Consider the following 13,511-nt stretch of genomic DNA (forward strand, 5'->3'; position numbering starts at 1 on the left):
TGTTCCGTGGACCGTGGAGGTGAGTGCTTGTGTCTCCGCTCAGCAACAGCCATCAATCAACTCTCGTCTGTGACTTGTAATTAATGTCATCGGTGGTCATTAAAGAAGGAATGTGAGAGTTTACCATGGAACGTATCTAAAGCAGAAACAAGAATTTTGAGATATATATTCCTTTGGTGATATATACCATTTTAGAAACATAGTGTGCTGAATCGATTGAAAGCAATATATATATATATATATATATATATATATATATATATATATATATATATATATATATATATATATATATATATATATATATATATCAACAGTAAAGGCAAATTAACACTGAAAAGTACGAGTTTCTGTTTGGTAAGGTTATAACTGTAACATTACTATGATTATCGAAAGAGTGGTACTTTAGCGAAATATGATTAAGTAACAATACTATAATACAGTAGTTACATACGGTATGTTTGCTGTAACTTGTTTGTGAGACTACGTTCACTTCAGTGTGGGCAGGTTAGGTTCGCGCATACCAATTACGTGGGTGTTTGGAGGTGGGCAGGTCCAGCCAAACCCACCAGACTGCTTTGCTCGTTCGACAGTCTTGACCATGCCTCGATTATTTTTGTTCATGGTCTCTTGTCCTCATACCTTCCTAGTCTCATACCTTTCAACACACTTTCTCGCATTATATAGCCTATTCAATTATTTCATCTTAAGGCCATCACTTTAACGTCTTCTCTCTCCGAACTTCCGTAAAATTCTTTGTCATCATTTCTGCCCATCGCTAAAGGCCTTAGATCAAAGCTTTCTAGCTTTCGTTATTTCTTGTTACACGACTGCACCAAAAACATGGCATCTCTGTTGAAACCGGCGATCTATTAACTTTCTCCTTTCCTTTAAACTTTCTCTAGATTGTCGCACCTTCAAGTACACTCCAAACCCTTCCTAAGTTCATTACTTCCAGCTATATGAGCCATGTTCGTGGTGTATTATATATATATATATATATATATATATATATATATATATATATATATATATATATATATATATATATATATATATATATATATGTGTGTGTGTGTGTGTGTGTGTGTCTGTCTGTCTGTCTGTCTGTCTGTCTGTCTGTCTGTCTGTCTGTCTGTCTGTAGTTAATGGAATGGCCTTGATTAGGGCCTCAGTTGCCCGTGCCGTCTCATCTAACATAAAATGATAATGTAATGTATCGTTGCTGTTATCAGCGTTATAACTAATGGAATCAGCCGCTTCGAGCATTATTATCGGGCCTTTAGTATATATTTTTGTTTCTGTAGATAATGGATTTGTTGACAATGGGGACTTCCAGCTTGAGGTCCAAGGCCATAACCTCCCTGTAGGTAGACTGATTTTCATTTCACTTACGACTAATTCATTATGAACTCCCACTACATCCCAACATCTGCTCTGAGCCACAGTTTTTCGTACACACCTGCTGGGAGACACGCCTCCCTTTAGGTAGGTGTGTTGGAAGACCGGTGGCTTAGGTAGGGTGTTGGGATGAGAGGCTGTCGTCAGGCTGCTATCCCAAGGTCATCCCAGCCCTGATACCCCTCCATAGCACCACTACCATCACCGCCTCCCCTACTTCACTACCATCTTAACCTGACACCAGGATCGTCGCGCCATTACGTTCGTGTGTTCATCTTTATAGTTCTGTCCCAAATCTAAACACTTCCAATACGACGTCACACCTTTTGAGTAGGATGGCTATAGTCCCACCACATCCGTGTGGGATGCCATGGTACACATGGGCGGAAGTTCTTCCTACTCAAGACGTTGTGTTCTAATCTTAAACCATCATAGTCAAGGTAATATGGTGGAATCAACGAGTTAAGTCGTCATGCTCAAGGTGCTCAAATTGTCGTATTCAGGAAGAGGAGAAACGTGTCTTATATTTTGTTTGCGTCTAATACTTTCCCTTCTTCCTTTGGCCTGTGTTTATTTGGGTTCAGGCAGTCTCGCAGTCTTCCGTGTGTCGTGCTCTTGTGGCTTTACGTGTACGTCTGTGTGTCTGTACAATGCGTACGTGTCCTCCCTCATGTGCCTGGCTGGCCGGGTACTCATAACAGTCGCACTGGCAGCACTGCTTATTTGTTAGTCGAATCAGCTTTTTAAGAGAGAGAGAGAGAGAGAGAGAGAGAGTGTGTGTGTGTGTGTGTGTGTGTGTGTGTGTGTAGCCCTGTAAAATATATCGATTCTGAAAGCTTTATTATCATTTTACATACAGTTAGAGAATTTGCAATTAGTGACTGCCTTGTCCAGGCCTCGATCCTGAGCCACTGTGGTTCGTAAGACGTGTTGCTCTAGAAACCCATTATCAAAGGCTATGTTATATCATGGCCAAGGGTCGTGCCATTGATAGCGAGGTACCGTCTGTAATTGATGAAGAATGGCCTCATTCGCTCACATCCAAGCAGTACTTGTCATTGTAATACTTCGAAACCAAAGCTCCCTATCCACAAGGAAACCCCACAGACTGTTTCGTGGTTTTCCCCTGACCACTTCATAGGACTGCACGTCGTTCCCCTTATATCACGTCGCTCCAATTCGCCCTTTCCTATACACGTCTCAAACCCTCCTGCAAGTTCAGGCCCCAAACACAGAGTTTCCTTCACTACATCCTACCACCTTCTATCCTTCTTTTCATTGTTCGAACAACTTCCAACATGTATACCAAGTAAGTGTTGACCATATTGAAGTCTTGATAACAATAATGCATGATGGAATCAAACTAGAATTTAAGATTAAATGAATGATAACTCATTACAGCATAACGTTCCACCTTAAGTCAAAAACAAGCTGCTGACTCTTTTGGGTACACAGACATCCATACCACAGAACACTGCACCATGCGGAATACAAGAGATACAGTAAATGTGGCCTCCAGTGAGACCTGGGAACTAGAGGCTCTGTGGATTTGATCCCTTCTGTGACATGACAACTCCCTTTCAGAGACCTGATAGCTACCGGCTCTAGATATGAACCCTAGTGAGACCTAGCAACTATCAGTTCTAGATCTGGGTCCTGGTGAGACTTGGCAACTACTGGCTCTGGCTCTGGTGAATCCTGGCAACAACACAAGAGAAAGGTAAGTTGGGTCATGATGATGGATCTTGCAACATGTTTCTCTCCTCTCACGTGCGTTGGTGTGTGTGTTAGGCAACAGATGGTTTTGCAAGACTGTTGTTTTTCTGGCTTTCAGGTGTAAGATAACAAATGAAGTTCAGATGTGACCTCAGGTCCTTACAACACTGTGTGGGGGATGAAGTCTCCCCTCTAAGATAGTTTGATCATAAATTAAGGCACCAGATGTTATCTCATTTTCTTCTTAAGTCTTATATTACAAATCAACCATTCATTATATGATTTCCCTTTTTTTTCACATCCACCTTGCCGTTGTTCGACCTTTTTTTTTATCAAAAGAACAAATTCTTTCTTTTTCTTTCATTCTATTCGCCATTTCCCGCGTTAGCAAGGTAGCGTTAAGAACAGAGGACTGGGCCTCTGAGGGAATATCCTCACCTGGCCTCGTTCTCTGTTCCTTCTTTTGGAAAATTAAAAAAAAAAAGAACAAATTACACTACAAAATTCGTGAAGGTCGTGTGCGTTCAGTTTCTAAATAGTACAACTTTCGTGATGGAATCTAAGACGTCGCAAGTGAGGACAATAGTCAAGTTTTTCATGTTTTTTTGTGTGAACTTTTTTTTTTGTAGATATTTGTATGGAAAGTTCTTGTTTACACTATTTTATCATAATCACATGTGAATGCCTGATTATGATTCGAGGAATTGTGCACTCGTGACCTGTCATGACTGATAATAGTTTGTGAGTCGCAATAAAAAATGCAGATAGCTGTTGGTCATTCACACTGATTAGTACGTGCAGAAATTCACGATTTTATCGTGTCACTAACTTGACTAAACAGGTAGAATGTGGCAAAGGAAAAAATGGCATAACATTATGTTTCCCTTCAGAAGGAGAACAAACTATTCTTGCCAAGTTCTCTCTTCCCCACAATAGAGATTCTTGCGCCATTCTTTCATTTTTGATTCAATTCGTCATGTACCTTGGCTCACGACGCTCCAGACTCAATTTCGGTCGTTTCATTTACGTCTTTTAAAGGATTTTATGGGATCAAAGATAAAGTTATCCTAAGACATATTTGGGGCTGGCATTCCCTATATAGTCTTAGTCCACTGATAGAAGGCATGCTACACAGAGACAGCTCTCCTCAAATCCCAGACTATGAACAAAATTCAGTCGTGATTGGAGTAGTTTCTGTAATTCTTGGGGTGTGGGTTAGAAGTCAAAAATCCCTGTAAAAATCTGTACGGTTTACTAAAAACGTACATATTTTAAGGTAGATTGACTTAGATGACAAAATCATATAATAGAAAACCTACTACGAATGACAGAGAGAAGCAGATGGTAGAAACCAAAAGGGCCTTGAAGCCTGGCATGCAGTCATGCATTGCCGTAACGACCCGAGGGTTACAATAGCTTCCTGTGCACATAACACCAGCCTCACATGACATCATCACGTAACTTGAGGTGAATGAGTGTTCAATCCTACATCAAATATTCTTTATCTGCAGGTTTCTTAATGGCAAGTTACACTTAAAATGTATTCTAACCCGTCATATAGAGCACTAGATATCATCTTCCTTACTAGGAAGTTATTAAGGTAATGCCCCGTGCCTTTCACACTTCACCAGTTGGTCAAAAGGACAAGCAGTATGATCAAGATATTCATCCAGAACATGACCAAACCATCGACCATTATGGTAATTCCAATTATGCTATAGGTAACAATAGCCACTTTGTTTATCATTTCAGCTGTTCCCAGCGGGACCTACTCAGCTTCACCTGAGCTAACTTTGATATTCCGTTTGTTTAAGAAAATGTAAACTAAAGAATGTATATTCTGGGTTATTACTTCCTGACTTTCTAAACTCGGGTTTTGTACATTTAGATTTTGTGTATATTGGCTACGCTTTTAGTATCAATTTCATGAAACGTAATAACATAAGGTATCCATGATATGAAGAGTCCTTACATTGCCTTGCTCAGATGTCCTATGTATTTCCTTAGCCAATCCGCCATGGCTAATTCTCCATTGGACGATTGCATCAGCAGATCCTGCCTCAAGACCTCGGTCACGATATGTAAATTTCATGCAAGAATCATGCTATTGACTTTTGTATAACTTTTACTTCTTTATTTGCTTACTCATCCGGTTCTCTGTTCATGCTGGTTCTGTCGCTTGGCAATGTTCTCTCAGTTTCTCTCAAGCATTTCATTCCCATCCCGCAGATCCTCTGCTGAATGGAACCTTATTTCTCTGGTAGTTCTTCGTCACACCTCGCTATTGTCATCTCTCTTACACCTTATAACTTCATATTTCGATCATGTTTGTTCTTTTTATTTATACATCTATTTGTAAAGAGACACAGCGCTCAGCTTGTGACCCATCCCCGCTTTGACAAAGACCCACAGACCACCTCCACTACCTTCCCTGGCTCCCTGTTTACGTCAGCCAAGAAGCTTTCGGGACAAGGCGACCGGCAGGAGGTAGGAAACATGACGAGGCATACACATACCCAGACATTCTCCAGGTGTGATGATTTTAATGCCCCTTCGTAGAACTAGGTTGTTGGTTCTTTGATTTGGGATGATTCCGTTTTGATAATGTGTTTCCTATTATTACATGTTTGTAGACTATTATAGTTTACTCATTGTTTCATATGACTTTATTATTATTATTCTTGTAGCGATTAGCGTTCCTGACCATGACGCATTGACGGGCCACACAGAATCGAGCGCATGGGTTCGAATCTTGGTTGCAGCGGCCCGGTCCATAGTCATCCAAGCTGTTCATCCAACCTTAGGGGTTGGTCAGGCTAGAGAGAGAGAGAGAGAGAGAGAGAGAGAGAGAGAGAGAGAGAGAGAGAGAGAGAGTGTGTGTGTGTGTGAGCGTGTGTTAATGGAATGACCTTGATTAGGGCCTCGGCTGCTCGTGCTGTCTCAGCTAACATAAAAAGAGAGATGGCTATTTAGCTAAAGAACTTTTGTTATGATGGAAGTAAAGAAATAGAGACATGTACAGAATACCGCCCGCCTATGAACAATATCACATGACGGAAGTAAAAAAAAGAAAAAAAAAGGTGGAGTACCTGTTTTGTGGGAGCGCCTTCAGCGAAAAAAAAATATATATATATTACCGTTACCCCAGCGAAGATGGCGGTAGGCAGTTTTTGACATCATGATACACCAGGAGCAAAAACCAGTGATGACACACTTCAGATTACTCCTGTACTCCGACCCTGAATACTGGCGGGTGTAACTGTCACCCCTCAAGGCTGGTGGCCAGATAGTCGAATTCAACGTCAGTCGTCAGTGAAGCCGGTCCATGTTTTCACAGGCACTCCTCACTCCACAGGCACGCCTCACTCCACAGGCACGCCTCACTCGACAGGCACGCCTCACTCCACAGGCACGCCTCACTCCACAGGCACGCCTCACTCCACAGACACGCCTCACTCCACAGACACGCCTCACTCCACAGGCACGCCTCGCTCCACAGACACGCCTCACTCCACAGACGCGCCTCACTGACAGAAACAGCAAAAATACCGAGAGAGATTGAACAGTCTTGTGACTCTACACAGTAGAATAGACGGAAGATAGTTGCAGTTTATGCATAGAAAATTCACTCCTTTCATTGGCATAACAGGCAGAGAAAACTAACAAAACATAAGAGATACTGTGGACTGCCCAGTAGGGACATTTTAGACCTCATTACACCAATATCTACAGTGGAGCTGACCAGCCATGATGTAGATGGTTTTACAACTGATGGATGTAGCCACAAATTGTCTGACAACAATACAGTTATGGAGGTTGAGATGATATTTGCTCCTCATCAGTTATACCTCTGACCACGACGGTACGATCCCAGCCTCTACCTGACTTGGGTCAGGTCACATACCACGCCATTATACCTGAGGGTCATAGGTCAGGTCATATACCACGACTGAGGATCACGCCGGCCTGCTCAAGGGGTTACACTCTAGGAAATATATATATATATATATATATATATATATATATATATATATATATATATATATATATATATATATATATATATATATATATATATATATATATATATATATATATATATATTCATGTATTAGATATTACAGATGTCCACGGACTTCCAGGGTCAGTGAGGTCATGCATCCCCCGCCACCCCCGCCAACTCACTGGGTAAATACACCTTACCCTTGACTAGTTACTGACGAGCAGGACTCTATCATAACCTCTAGGATTAGTTAATGACGAGCAGGACTTTAGTATAACCTCTAGGATTCCCGAGTTGGGAAAGTCCTGAAGAATTCCCAACTCCCTCACCCTCGTGTAGTATTCAATGGTGCTTATTAATACATTTTATATACATATTTATTTCTTCTGTTCCCTTGATCCTATATGAATATATCAGAGAGAATATCAAAGGGAAAAGCCATCTGTATCAGAAGATATAAGCGTTTTATGCCAACGAGTTTAGGCATCACGAAGATATTGTGAATATTTACTATATGGCAGCATTAGGGCCCTCTCACGTGACACGGGGTGGGTCGCTGGGGTGGGAGGCAACGCATCAGTTCCTATGTAGGCTTGCTGTTGTTAACATGACGTCTAGTTACTTATTACAATAGTTTGGGCATATTGAAAGACGTGAGTTACATGTAAAATACTGTCTCTTTACGTGGGATTGTTCATTGTGTTTATTGGAAGTTATTAGAGTCACACGGACATCGAACAGTTGTGTATATACACATGAGGCAGTGAAGAAAATCATGAAGCAATGGTTGAAGCAAACGAAACAGCAACAGATATTGTTGCTCTGGAACAGGTGAGTCTAATTGTTGCCCTTTCATATGTTGGTGGTGAGTTTATAATGACGAATGATAAAGAGTTGGGAAGAAGAGAGGAGGAGAAACTGGCAGAACACATTTTACGCGAGCAGTTGCTTAGTGTTTGCGCTTCCAGCGTGTGCTCAGACTAGCGCGCTAATACAAGCACACAGCTGTGTACATTATGATGTATGAATGTAAACACACCTGCACACATCATTAATGAATAATAAAGGATATCGATTATTACAAGATATTGGATGACGTGGATGCTATACACAGAACTTTCGCCCATTGAATACAACTGTCTCATATTTCTCTCGATCAACTTTGTTTCGAGCTGCGACTGTTCTTAACCAGTTGTGAAAGAATCTTTGGGGAAATGGTTTAGTAAATGCTTGATTGATCATAAACGCTCGTGGTAGACGTATTTTCAGTCGACTAAATTAAAACACGATTAGATTAATAGACTGATGATAGAATTGGCTCACCCAAAAATTCGCCCATCTACGTTTTCTCGATGTTATTCGATTACGGTAGGTTCGATTGAATCAGAGTTTGTGCCCTGACTTACTCTAACCTAACCTAACGTTACAAGGTCTATTGTTCAGGTTTTTACGTCAATCCTATCAGTCAGACTGAGCCATAATGACGCATCCGGCCAGTCTAAAAACAATCGCGTGCTGTGATCAACGGCAGCGGACCAATCACGGCCCTCCGGAGTAATGTAGTTATGGTCTGTAAAGGAAATTTTTACAGAAGCGTGTATGAATCTGTAAAGACTAATTTCACGTATAATTTTGTGGGATTTCCGGCCGGTTATGGGGACTGATGCCATTCTTCGCTCCCACAACAATCAGCAGTTGGTGGTCGGAGCTAAATTTCCATCTTTTGCAGTAATGCCAATTTCAGAAGAATTACAGCAATTTACAGTTTGACAGTATTTGCAATAAGCTCTTCGTGGCAAGAGAGTGTTACGTTTATCTGTTAAAGAAGTTAATGCCGTAAAAACTGCTATATTTTCTGTTTATCATAAAGTTTCGCCCACACATCATTTAATGTTTGGTATCCAGGAAGCACAAATGAACAGCCGTCATTGTTTAGGAACAACACCTTAATGTTGCCACAACTTTACAAGATTTTAAAAATGAAATAATAATAATTTCCTTGATAATCAACCTGTCAGGTGTTCCAACAGCGGTCTGAGAACAGGATGTGTGAAATTTGTGGATTTTGACGACTGTTAATACCATAGTAGGTGATTTTTGTGATAATGCTTGGTTAATTAGAAGCTCAAGGCGAAGATTATCTGCAAAATGTCGGTAATAATCGTCACTTATACATAAAGTTTATGAAGAACACATCACAAATATTATTCAGTAATGAATATTTAATTTGGGATACAATCTTATCTTTACAAGGACGTATGTGATACTGATTTTTGTCAGTAGACGACATTATCTTCCCTTGTATGTATGTTTATTGCTTTCGTTAAATACAGTATGATTCAAGGTCGGATCTGATAGCCACTCAGTTACTGCTGTCGGACTCTATAAATGGTTAGATATGAGCGTTTGGCAGACGTAATTACCGTGAACTTAATTCACTGAAGGCCATTGTTCATGAATTCTTAAGGTAAAATCGTGTAATGTAGATAACAAGACTTTTTTGTTATTCTAAGAAGCTTGTGAAGCTGTTCTTGTTTCTGTATTTGTCACACGTACGCTATGGTGATATTGATGCTACTAACGCTCACGTAGGAAAATCTAATTACGAAAAACGATTCGTTTAAAGTTTCGTATAGTCATAATATACGTGAGAGAATAGACAGCCACTAATATGCCGGCTCACCACATGATACAGAGTCGGGCCACTGTCACTGTGGGAGACGATATCTCCTACCGAACATCCAGTATTGCATTGTCTTTTGTCTACTGCATGACGTAGCGACAGCAGGTTATCAGTTCCAGCCACTTGAAGTAGCTGTACCGTCGTTTCACAGGTTAATTATAATGTTTAAATGAAAGGTGATTGACATATACAATGACAATAACTTTCAGGTAAGCATCAAGCAGTAGTTATTGGTAACTTGTCTTACAAACGGGTCAGTAGTATGCGATCAAGAAGTAACGGTCCAAGCCTTAGACCTTGAGGTACGCCGCGGGAGACTCATGCAGAAACGGGTCTGGGAGGGTACACGTGCGCGGGAGGAGGCGGGTCCTGGCTGCCTAGCATGATTCTCTCTCTCTCTCTCTCTCTCTCTCTCTCTCTCTCTCTCTCTCTCTCTCTCTCTCTCTCTCTCTCTCTCTCTCTAAATTCCCTGATAGTTCTTAGGTGATAATCCGATCAGACGGTCAGAATTCTAAATGTTGTAATGGGCATATAATGGGAGCTTGTTTACATTGTACTGTACACAATGGAAGCTTGGAGCTTATTTACATTGTAGTGTACACAGTGGGAGCTTATTTACGCCAATGACTCGTTGGCAGTCAAGTTATCATATGACCTCGATGGATGAAGCATTCCACCACGCACCAGAACCCTCAAGCTCGTAATATTCGCTTCTAACTTTAAACTTCTTCGCAAGACTGTCATGCTCGTTGTTTTGACTATATAGATCATATTATGTTAACACGTAAGAGCTTGGCGCCTGTGGAGCTTTGATACAGCTTTCACAACGCAGGTTAAATATCAGGGCAGCAGAAAGTTCAAACACTTGGAGATATAGTTACTGTGAAGCATCCGACACTGTTCGTATCATGATCGACCTTTGGATGATCAGTACAACTTCATAAAGGTAAAGAGAAAGTATGCCACCTTGACACATCAGACGAACATCACCAAGCATGCCTTTGTGTCTTTGTGTCGCCAATTAGAAAATAAGAGTAGAAAAATGAAATTTCAGGTAGTGTTTCATCCAAGCTAATTACGAGCTTTTCTAAAAGTGAAAGTTCGTTAAGGACGTTTCAGCACACATTGGGAAGGTTTGTTGACACTGAGGAAACCATACGATCCAGGCCGGACCACATGAGAGAAAACATGTCAAAGAAAGTCACTTTATGAAAGTTGTTTGCTCATGACTTTCACTGTGACTGTACCATTGCCTCACACAAGGTACTTGTGGATCCTACAGTTAATGTTGTTCGTGGAGCCCGTGTAAAACGACATCGTTAAGTCAGCTGAATTATGTTACAGCATGACATTACGACCCTTTGTTATGATAGTCTGACCTTTGGCCTGACTTTTAAAGGATCTGGTCAAACGTAGGCGCCATCATACTCAGGGGTCATATGCCGTGCTCACGAGGTACAGACTGGAACCACTTGGTTAGAGTAACCCCCAGAATGAAGGCTAGAATAATGCAAGGCACAAATGACTCTACCGAACCTTGTGGACACACATCGAAGAATCGCTTGGGATATGAAGTTCCAGCGCTGGTGTTGGAGGCTTGGATTTAATCACCAAGTTATTTATTGGTTATTATTTCTCTCCTTCATATTATCCTGGTTTCTACGAATCACATACATTCGTCCTCTATGCAACCACGCTAACACAAGCTACCTTCCGTTTCTTGAACATAAAACCACATTGAACACAATCATGACTTTTGCTCTAAACATGAATGTACTGAGGTACAAGTAGCATTATTTTAGACATATTTCTTCAATATTCTGTTCAGTGAAGAGTGAAACTGTATAAACTCTCTAAGTATGGCAGTAGATGACCTGAGTATATGGCGCGCCACTTGTTGCTGTAATACGTGACTACTTTCACTTCCTGGAGTCAGTCTCCTGTGGAAGGCGACGCGCAGCCCTACATTGTATCTGGGGTACACTTTTTTTTTTACCTTTCACGCGCATACCAAAGCTTTGTCGTGTGTCACAAGCCGTTTAAGGTTATTTCTGAATCCTTCGCAAGATCATTTGTCTACTATTCATCTCTGTGACAGAGATCATGGCTGCCAGGAGAATGAGTGAACGTAAAATTTTCTCACTGACCTCCGTAAACACATTATGTTTATCATTGATGACCACTAACGTGAATGAAGCGTGGATAGATGAAAAAAAAAAAAAGAAAGGAAAGTAAAATATTAACATCTTGGGGATGAAGAAATCAAACCCGCTTAAAACTGCCACCCGTGGGATATAAATAGATAGCAATTTAAACGATAAAGTGAGGCTATGCTGGGGTGGGAAGGCATTATCTTGACTTCGTGTTGTTTACTGCTTGTTTCCTGTGTGGCCAGTTCTTTGTTCTGTGGTGAATGTCTTCTCGGCTGTTAGTTTTATGACTTTTTGTTACCATTTTGTTACGTTATTGTAAATGTTCTGCGGTAATCTCTTTGTGTTCTTTATTGTTACGCAAACTGTGCTTGTATCATTTTTAATTGTTTGTGGCTATCGTGCTCGGAGGGATCTTGCTTTATATTGCCCAATGGTCTTTGTAATGGACGTTCGAATATTTTAAGTTCTGCACTGCCACCGCAACTACATCATTCTTGTCCATAAGACCCCCATTGCAATACCTTTCCCTCATATTGTACCCATGATCTTGACTTTTTATGGAGCATTATTTGGATGGGAGACTCTTTTTATTCCTCACTTGGATGACGGTATCAGATCTTTTTATGCATACCACAATTGTTCGTGGCGAAATATCCGCTCGATGGTCCAACCTTTGAGCATGATGATACAGCCTATAAGTATGATGGTCTGGCCTCTACCATCCTCAAAGGTTAGGTCAAAGACAAAGTCATTATACTTGATTCGTAACATCGTATTCAGGGGATTAAAAACAATTCCTCGCCCTAATATCAACCAGATTTGGAGGGCTTTGTTGGTGCATAAGTGACCAAAAGCTCTCCAACTTGTTTACTGAATCTATACTGTGTTTGCTAAGTTATATTTGCTGAACGTGTCAATTATAGATTGCCGCACAGCATAACATATGGGTTAGTCAACCCTGCTTCATATCTAGTGGCCAGTAAGCCACCGCTGAACATCCCGAGATAGAAGCTAAAAAGAAATGGCTTGAATGTTCAAGTACCCGAAATCAGTTGCTGATTATAAGGTAGACGACATTCCCTTCACTAGATGGTCTCGCGGCTGATCTGTCTGTGGTTAGTGGCTTCTACGGCCTCGGAGTGAGAGGTTGTTTGTACCCAAGTGTTGCAAGTGATTTGACCGAGAAGTGTGCTTCAGTTTTTTTTAAAAGGTGTACGGTATTGAGACATTGAACAGGGACTTGTCAATTTTCGTTCTGTGTGCAGAACTTATTGTTTCTGTTTATATAAAGGACTTAGGAACTCTCACAGCATTTTTATAATCTACTTAGTAATCCAACTTATTGGCTCACACCGATTAAACAAATATTTTCCAGCCACTTTATTTTTCGGTATTTACACTTCATTACTAGATTGATTGATTTCTTTATAGAGAAAGGTTTTGCAAATATCGAGATATATACAAATATTCTGATCAGCGAACATAGAGTTGTTCGTTCCGTTGTCGTAAAGGGATGACACTCGTCATTATCATGGGTCTTGCTATTGTGCTTAAA

At 40.7% G+C, this 13,511-nt stretch overlaps 1 protein-coding gene across 15 annotated transcripts in view; it reads left to right on the plus strand.

Annotated features, from left to right (window-relative positions):
• Window positions 1–13,511, plus strand: part of LOC139758680 (uncharacterized) — a 27,952-nt gene continuing 14,441 nt past the window's right edge. For 2 of the 15 annotated variants that reach the window (XR_011714906.1, XM_071680279.1), the window contains exon 1: window positions 1,966–3,121. Coding sequence is in view for 1 of the 15 variants with exons in the window: in XM_071680278.1 (XP_071536379.1) it covers window positions 7,904–7,951 (48 nt within the window). In the remaining 14 variants the exon portion in view is untranslated. Of the gene's footprint in view, window positions 113–1,822; window positions 1,842–1,863; window positions 1,883–1,964; window positions 3,122–7,686; window positions 7,952–13,067; window positions 13,167–13,511 lie in introns of those variants that run through there. The other 13 variants (XR_011714904.1, XR_011714907.1, XM_071680281.1 and 10 more) reach the window with 12 other exon arrangements.

This window comes from Panulirus ornatus, chromosome 31 (assembly GCF_036320965.1).
Source record: "Panulirus ornatus isolate Po-2019 chromosome 31, ASM3632096v1, whole genome shotgun sequence".
NCBI lineage: Eukaryota > Metazoa > Arthropoda > Malacostraca > Decapoda > Palinuridae > Panulirus > Panulirus ornatus.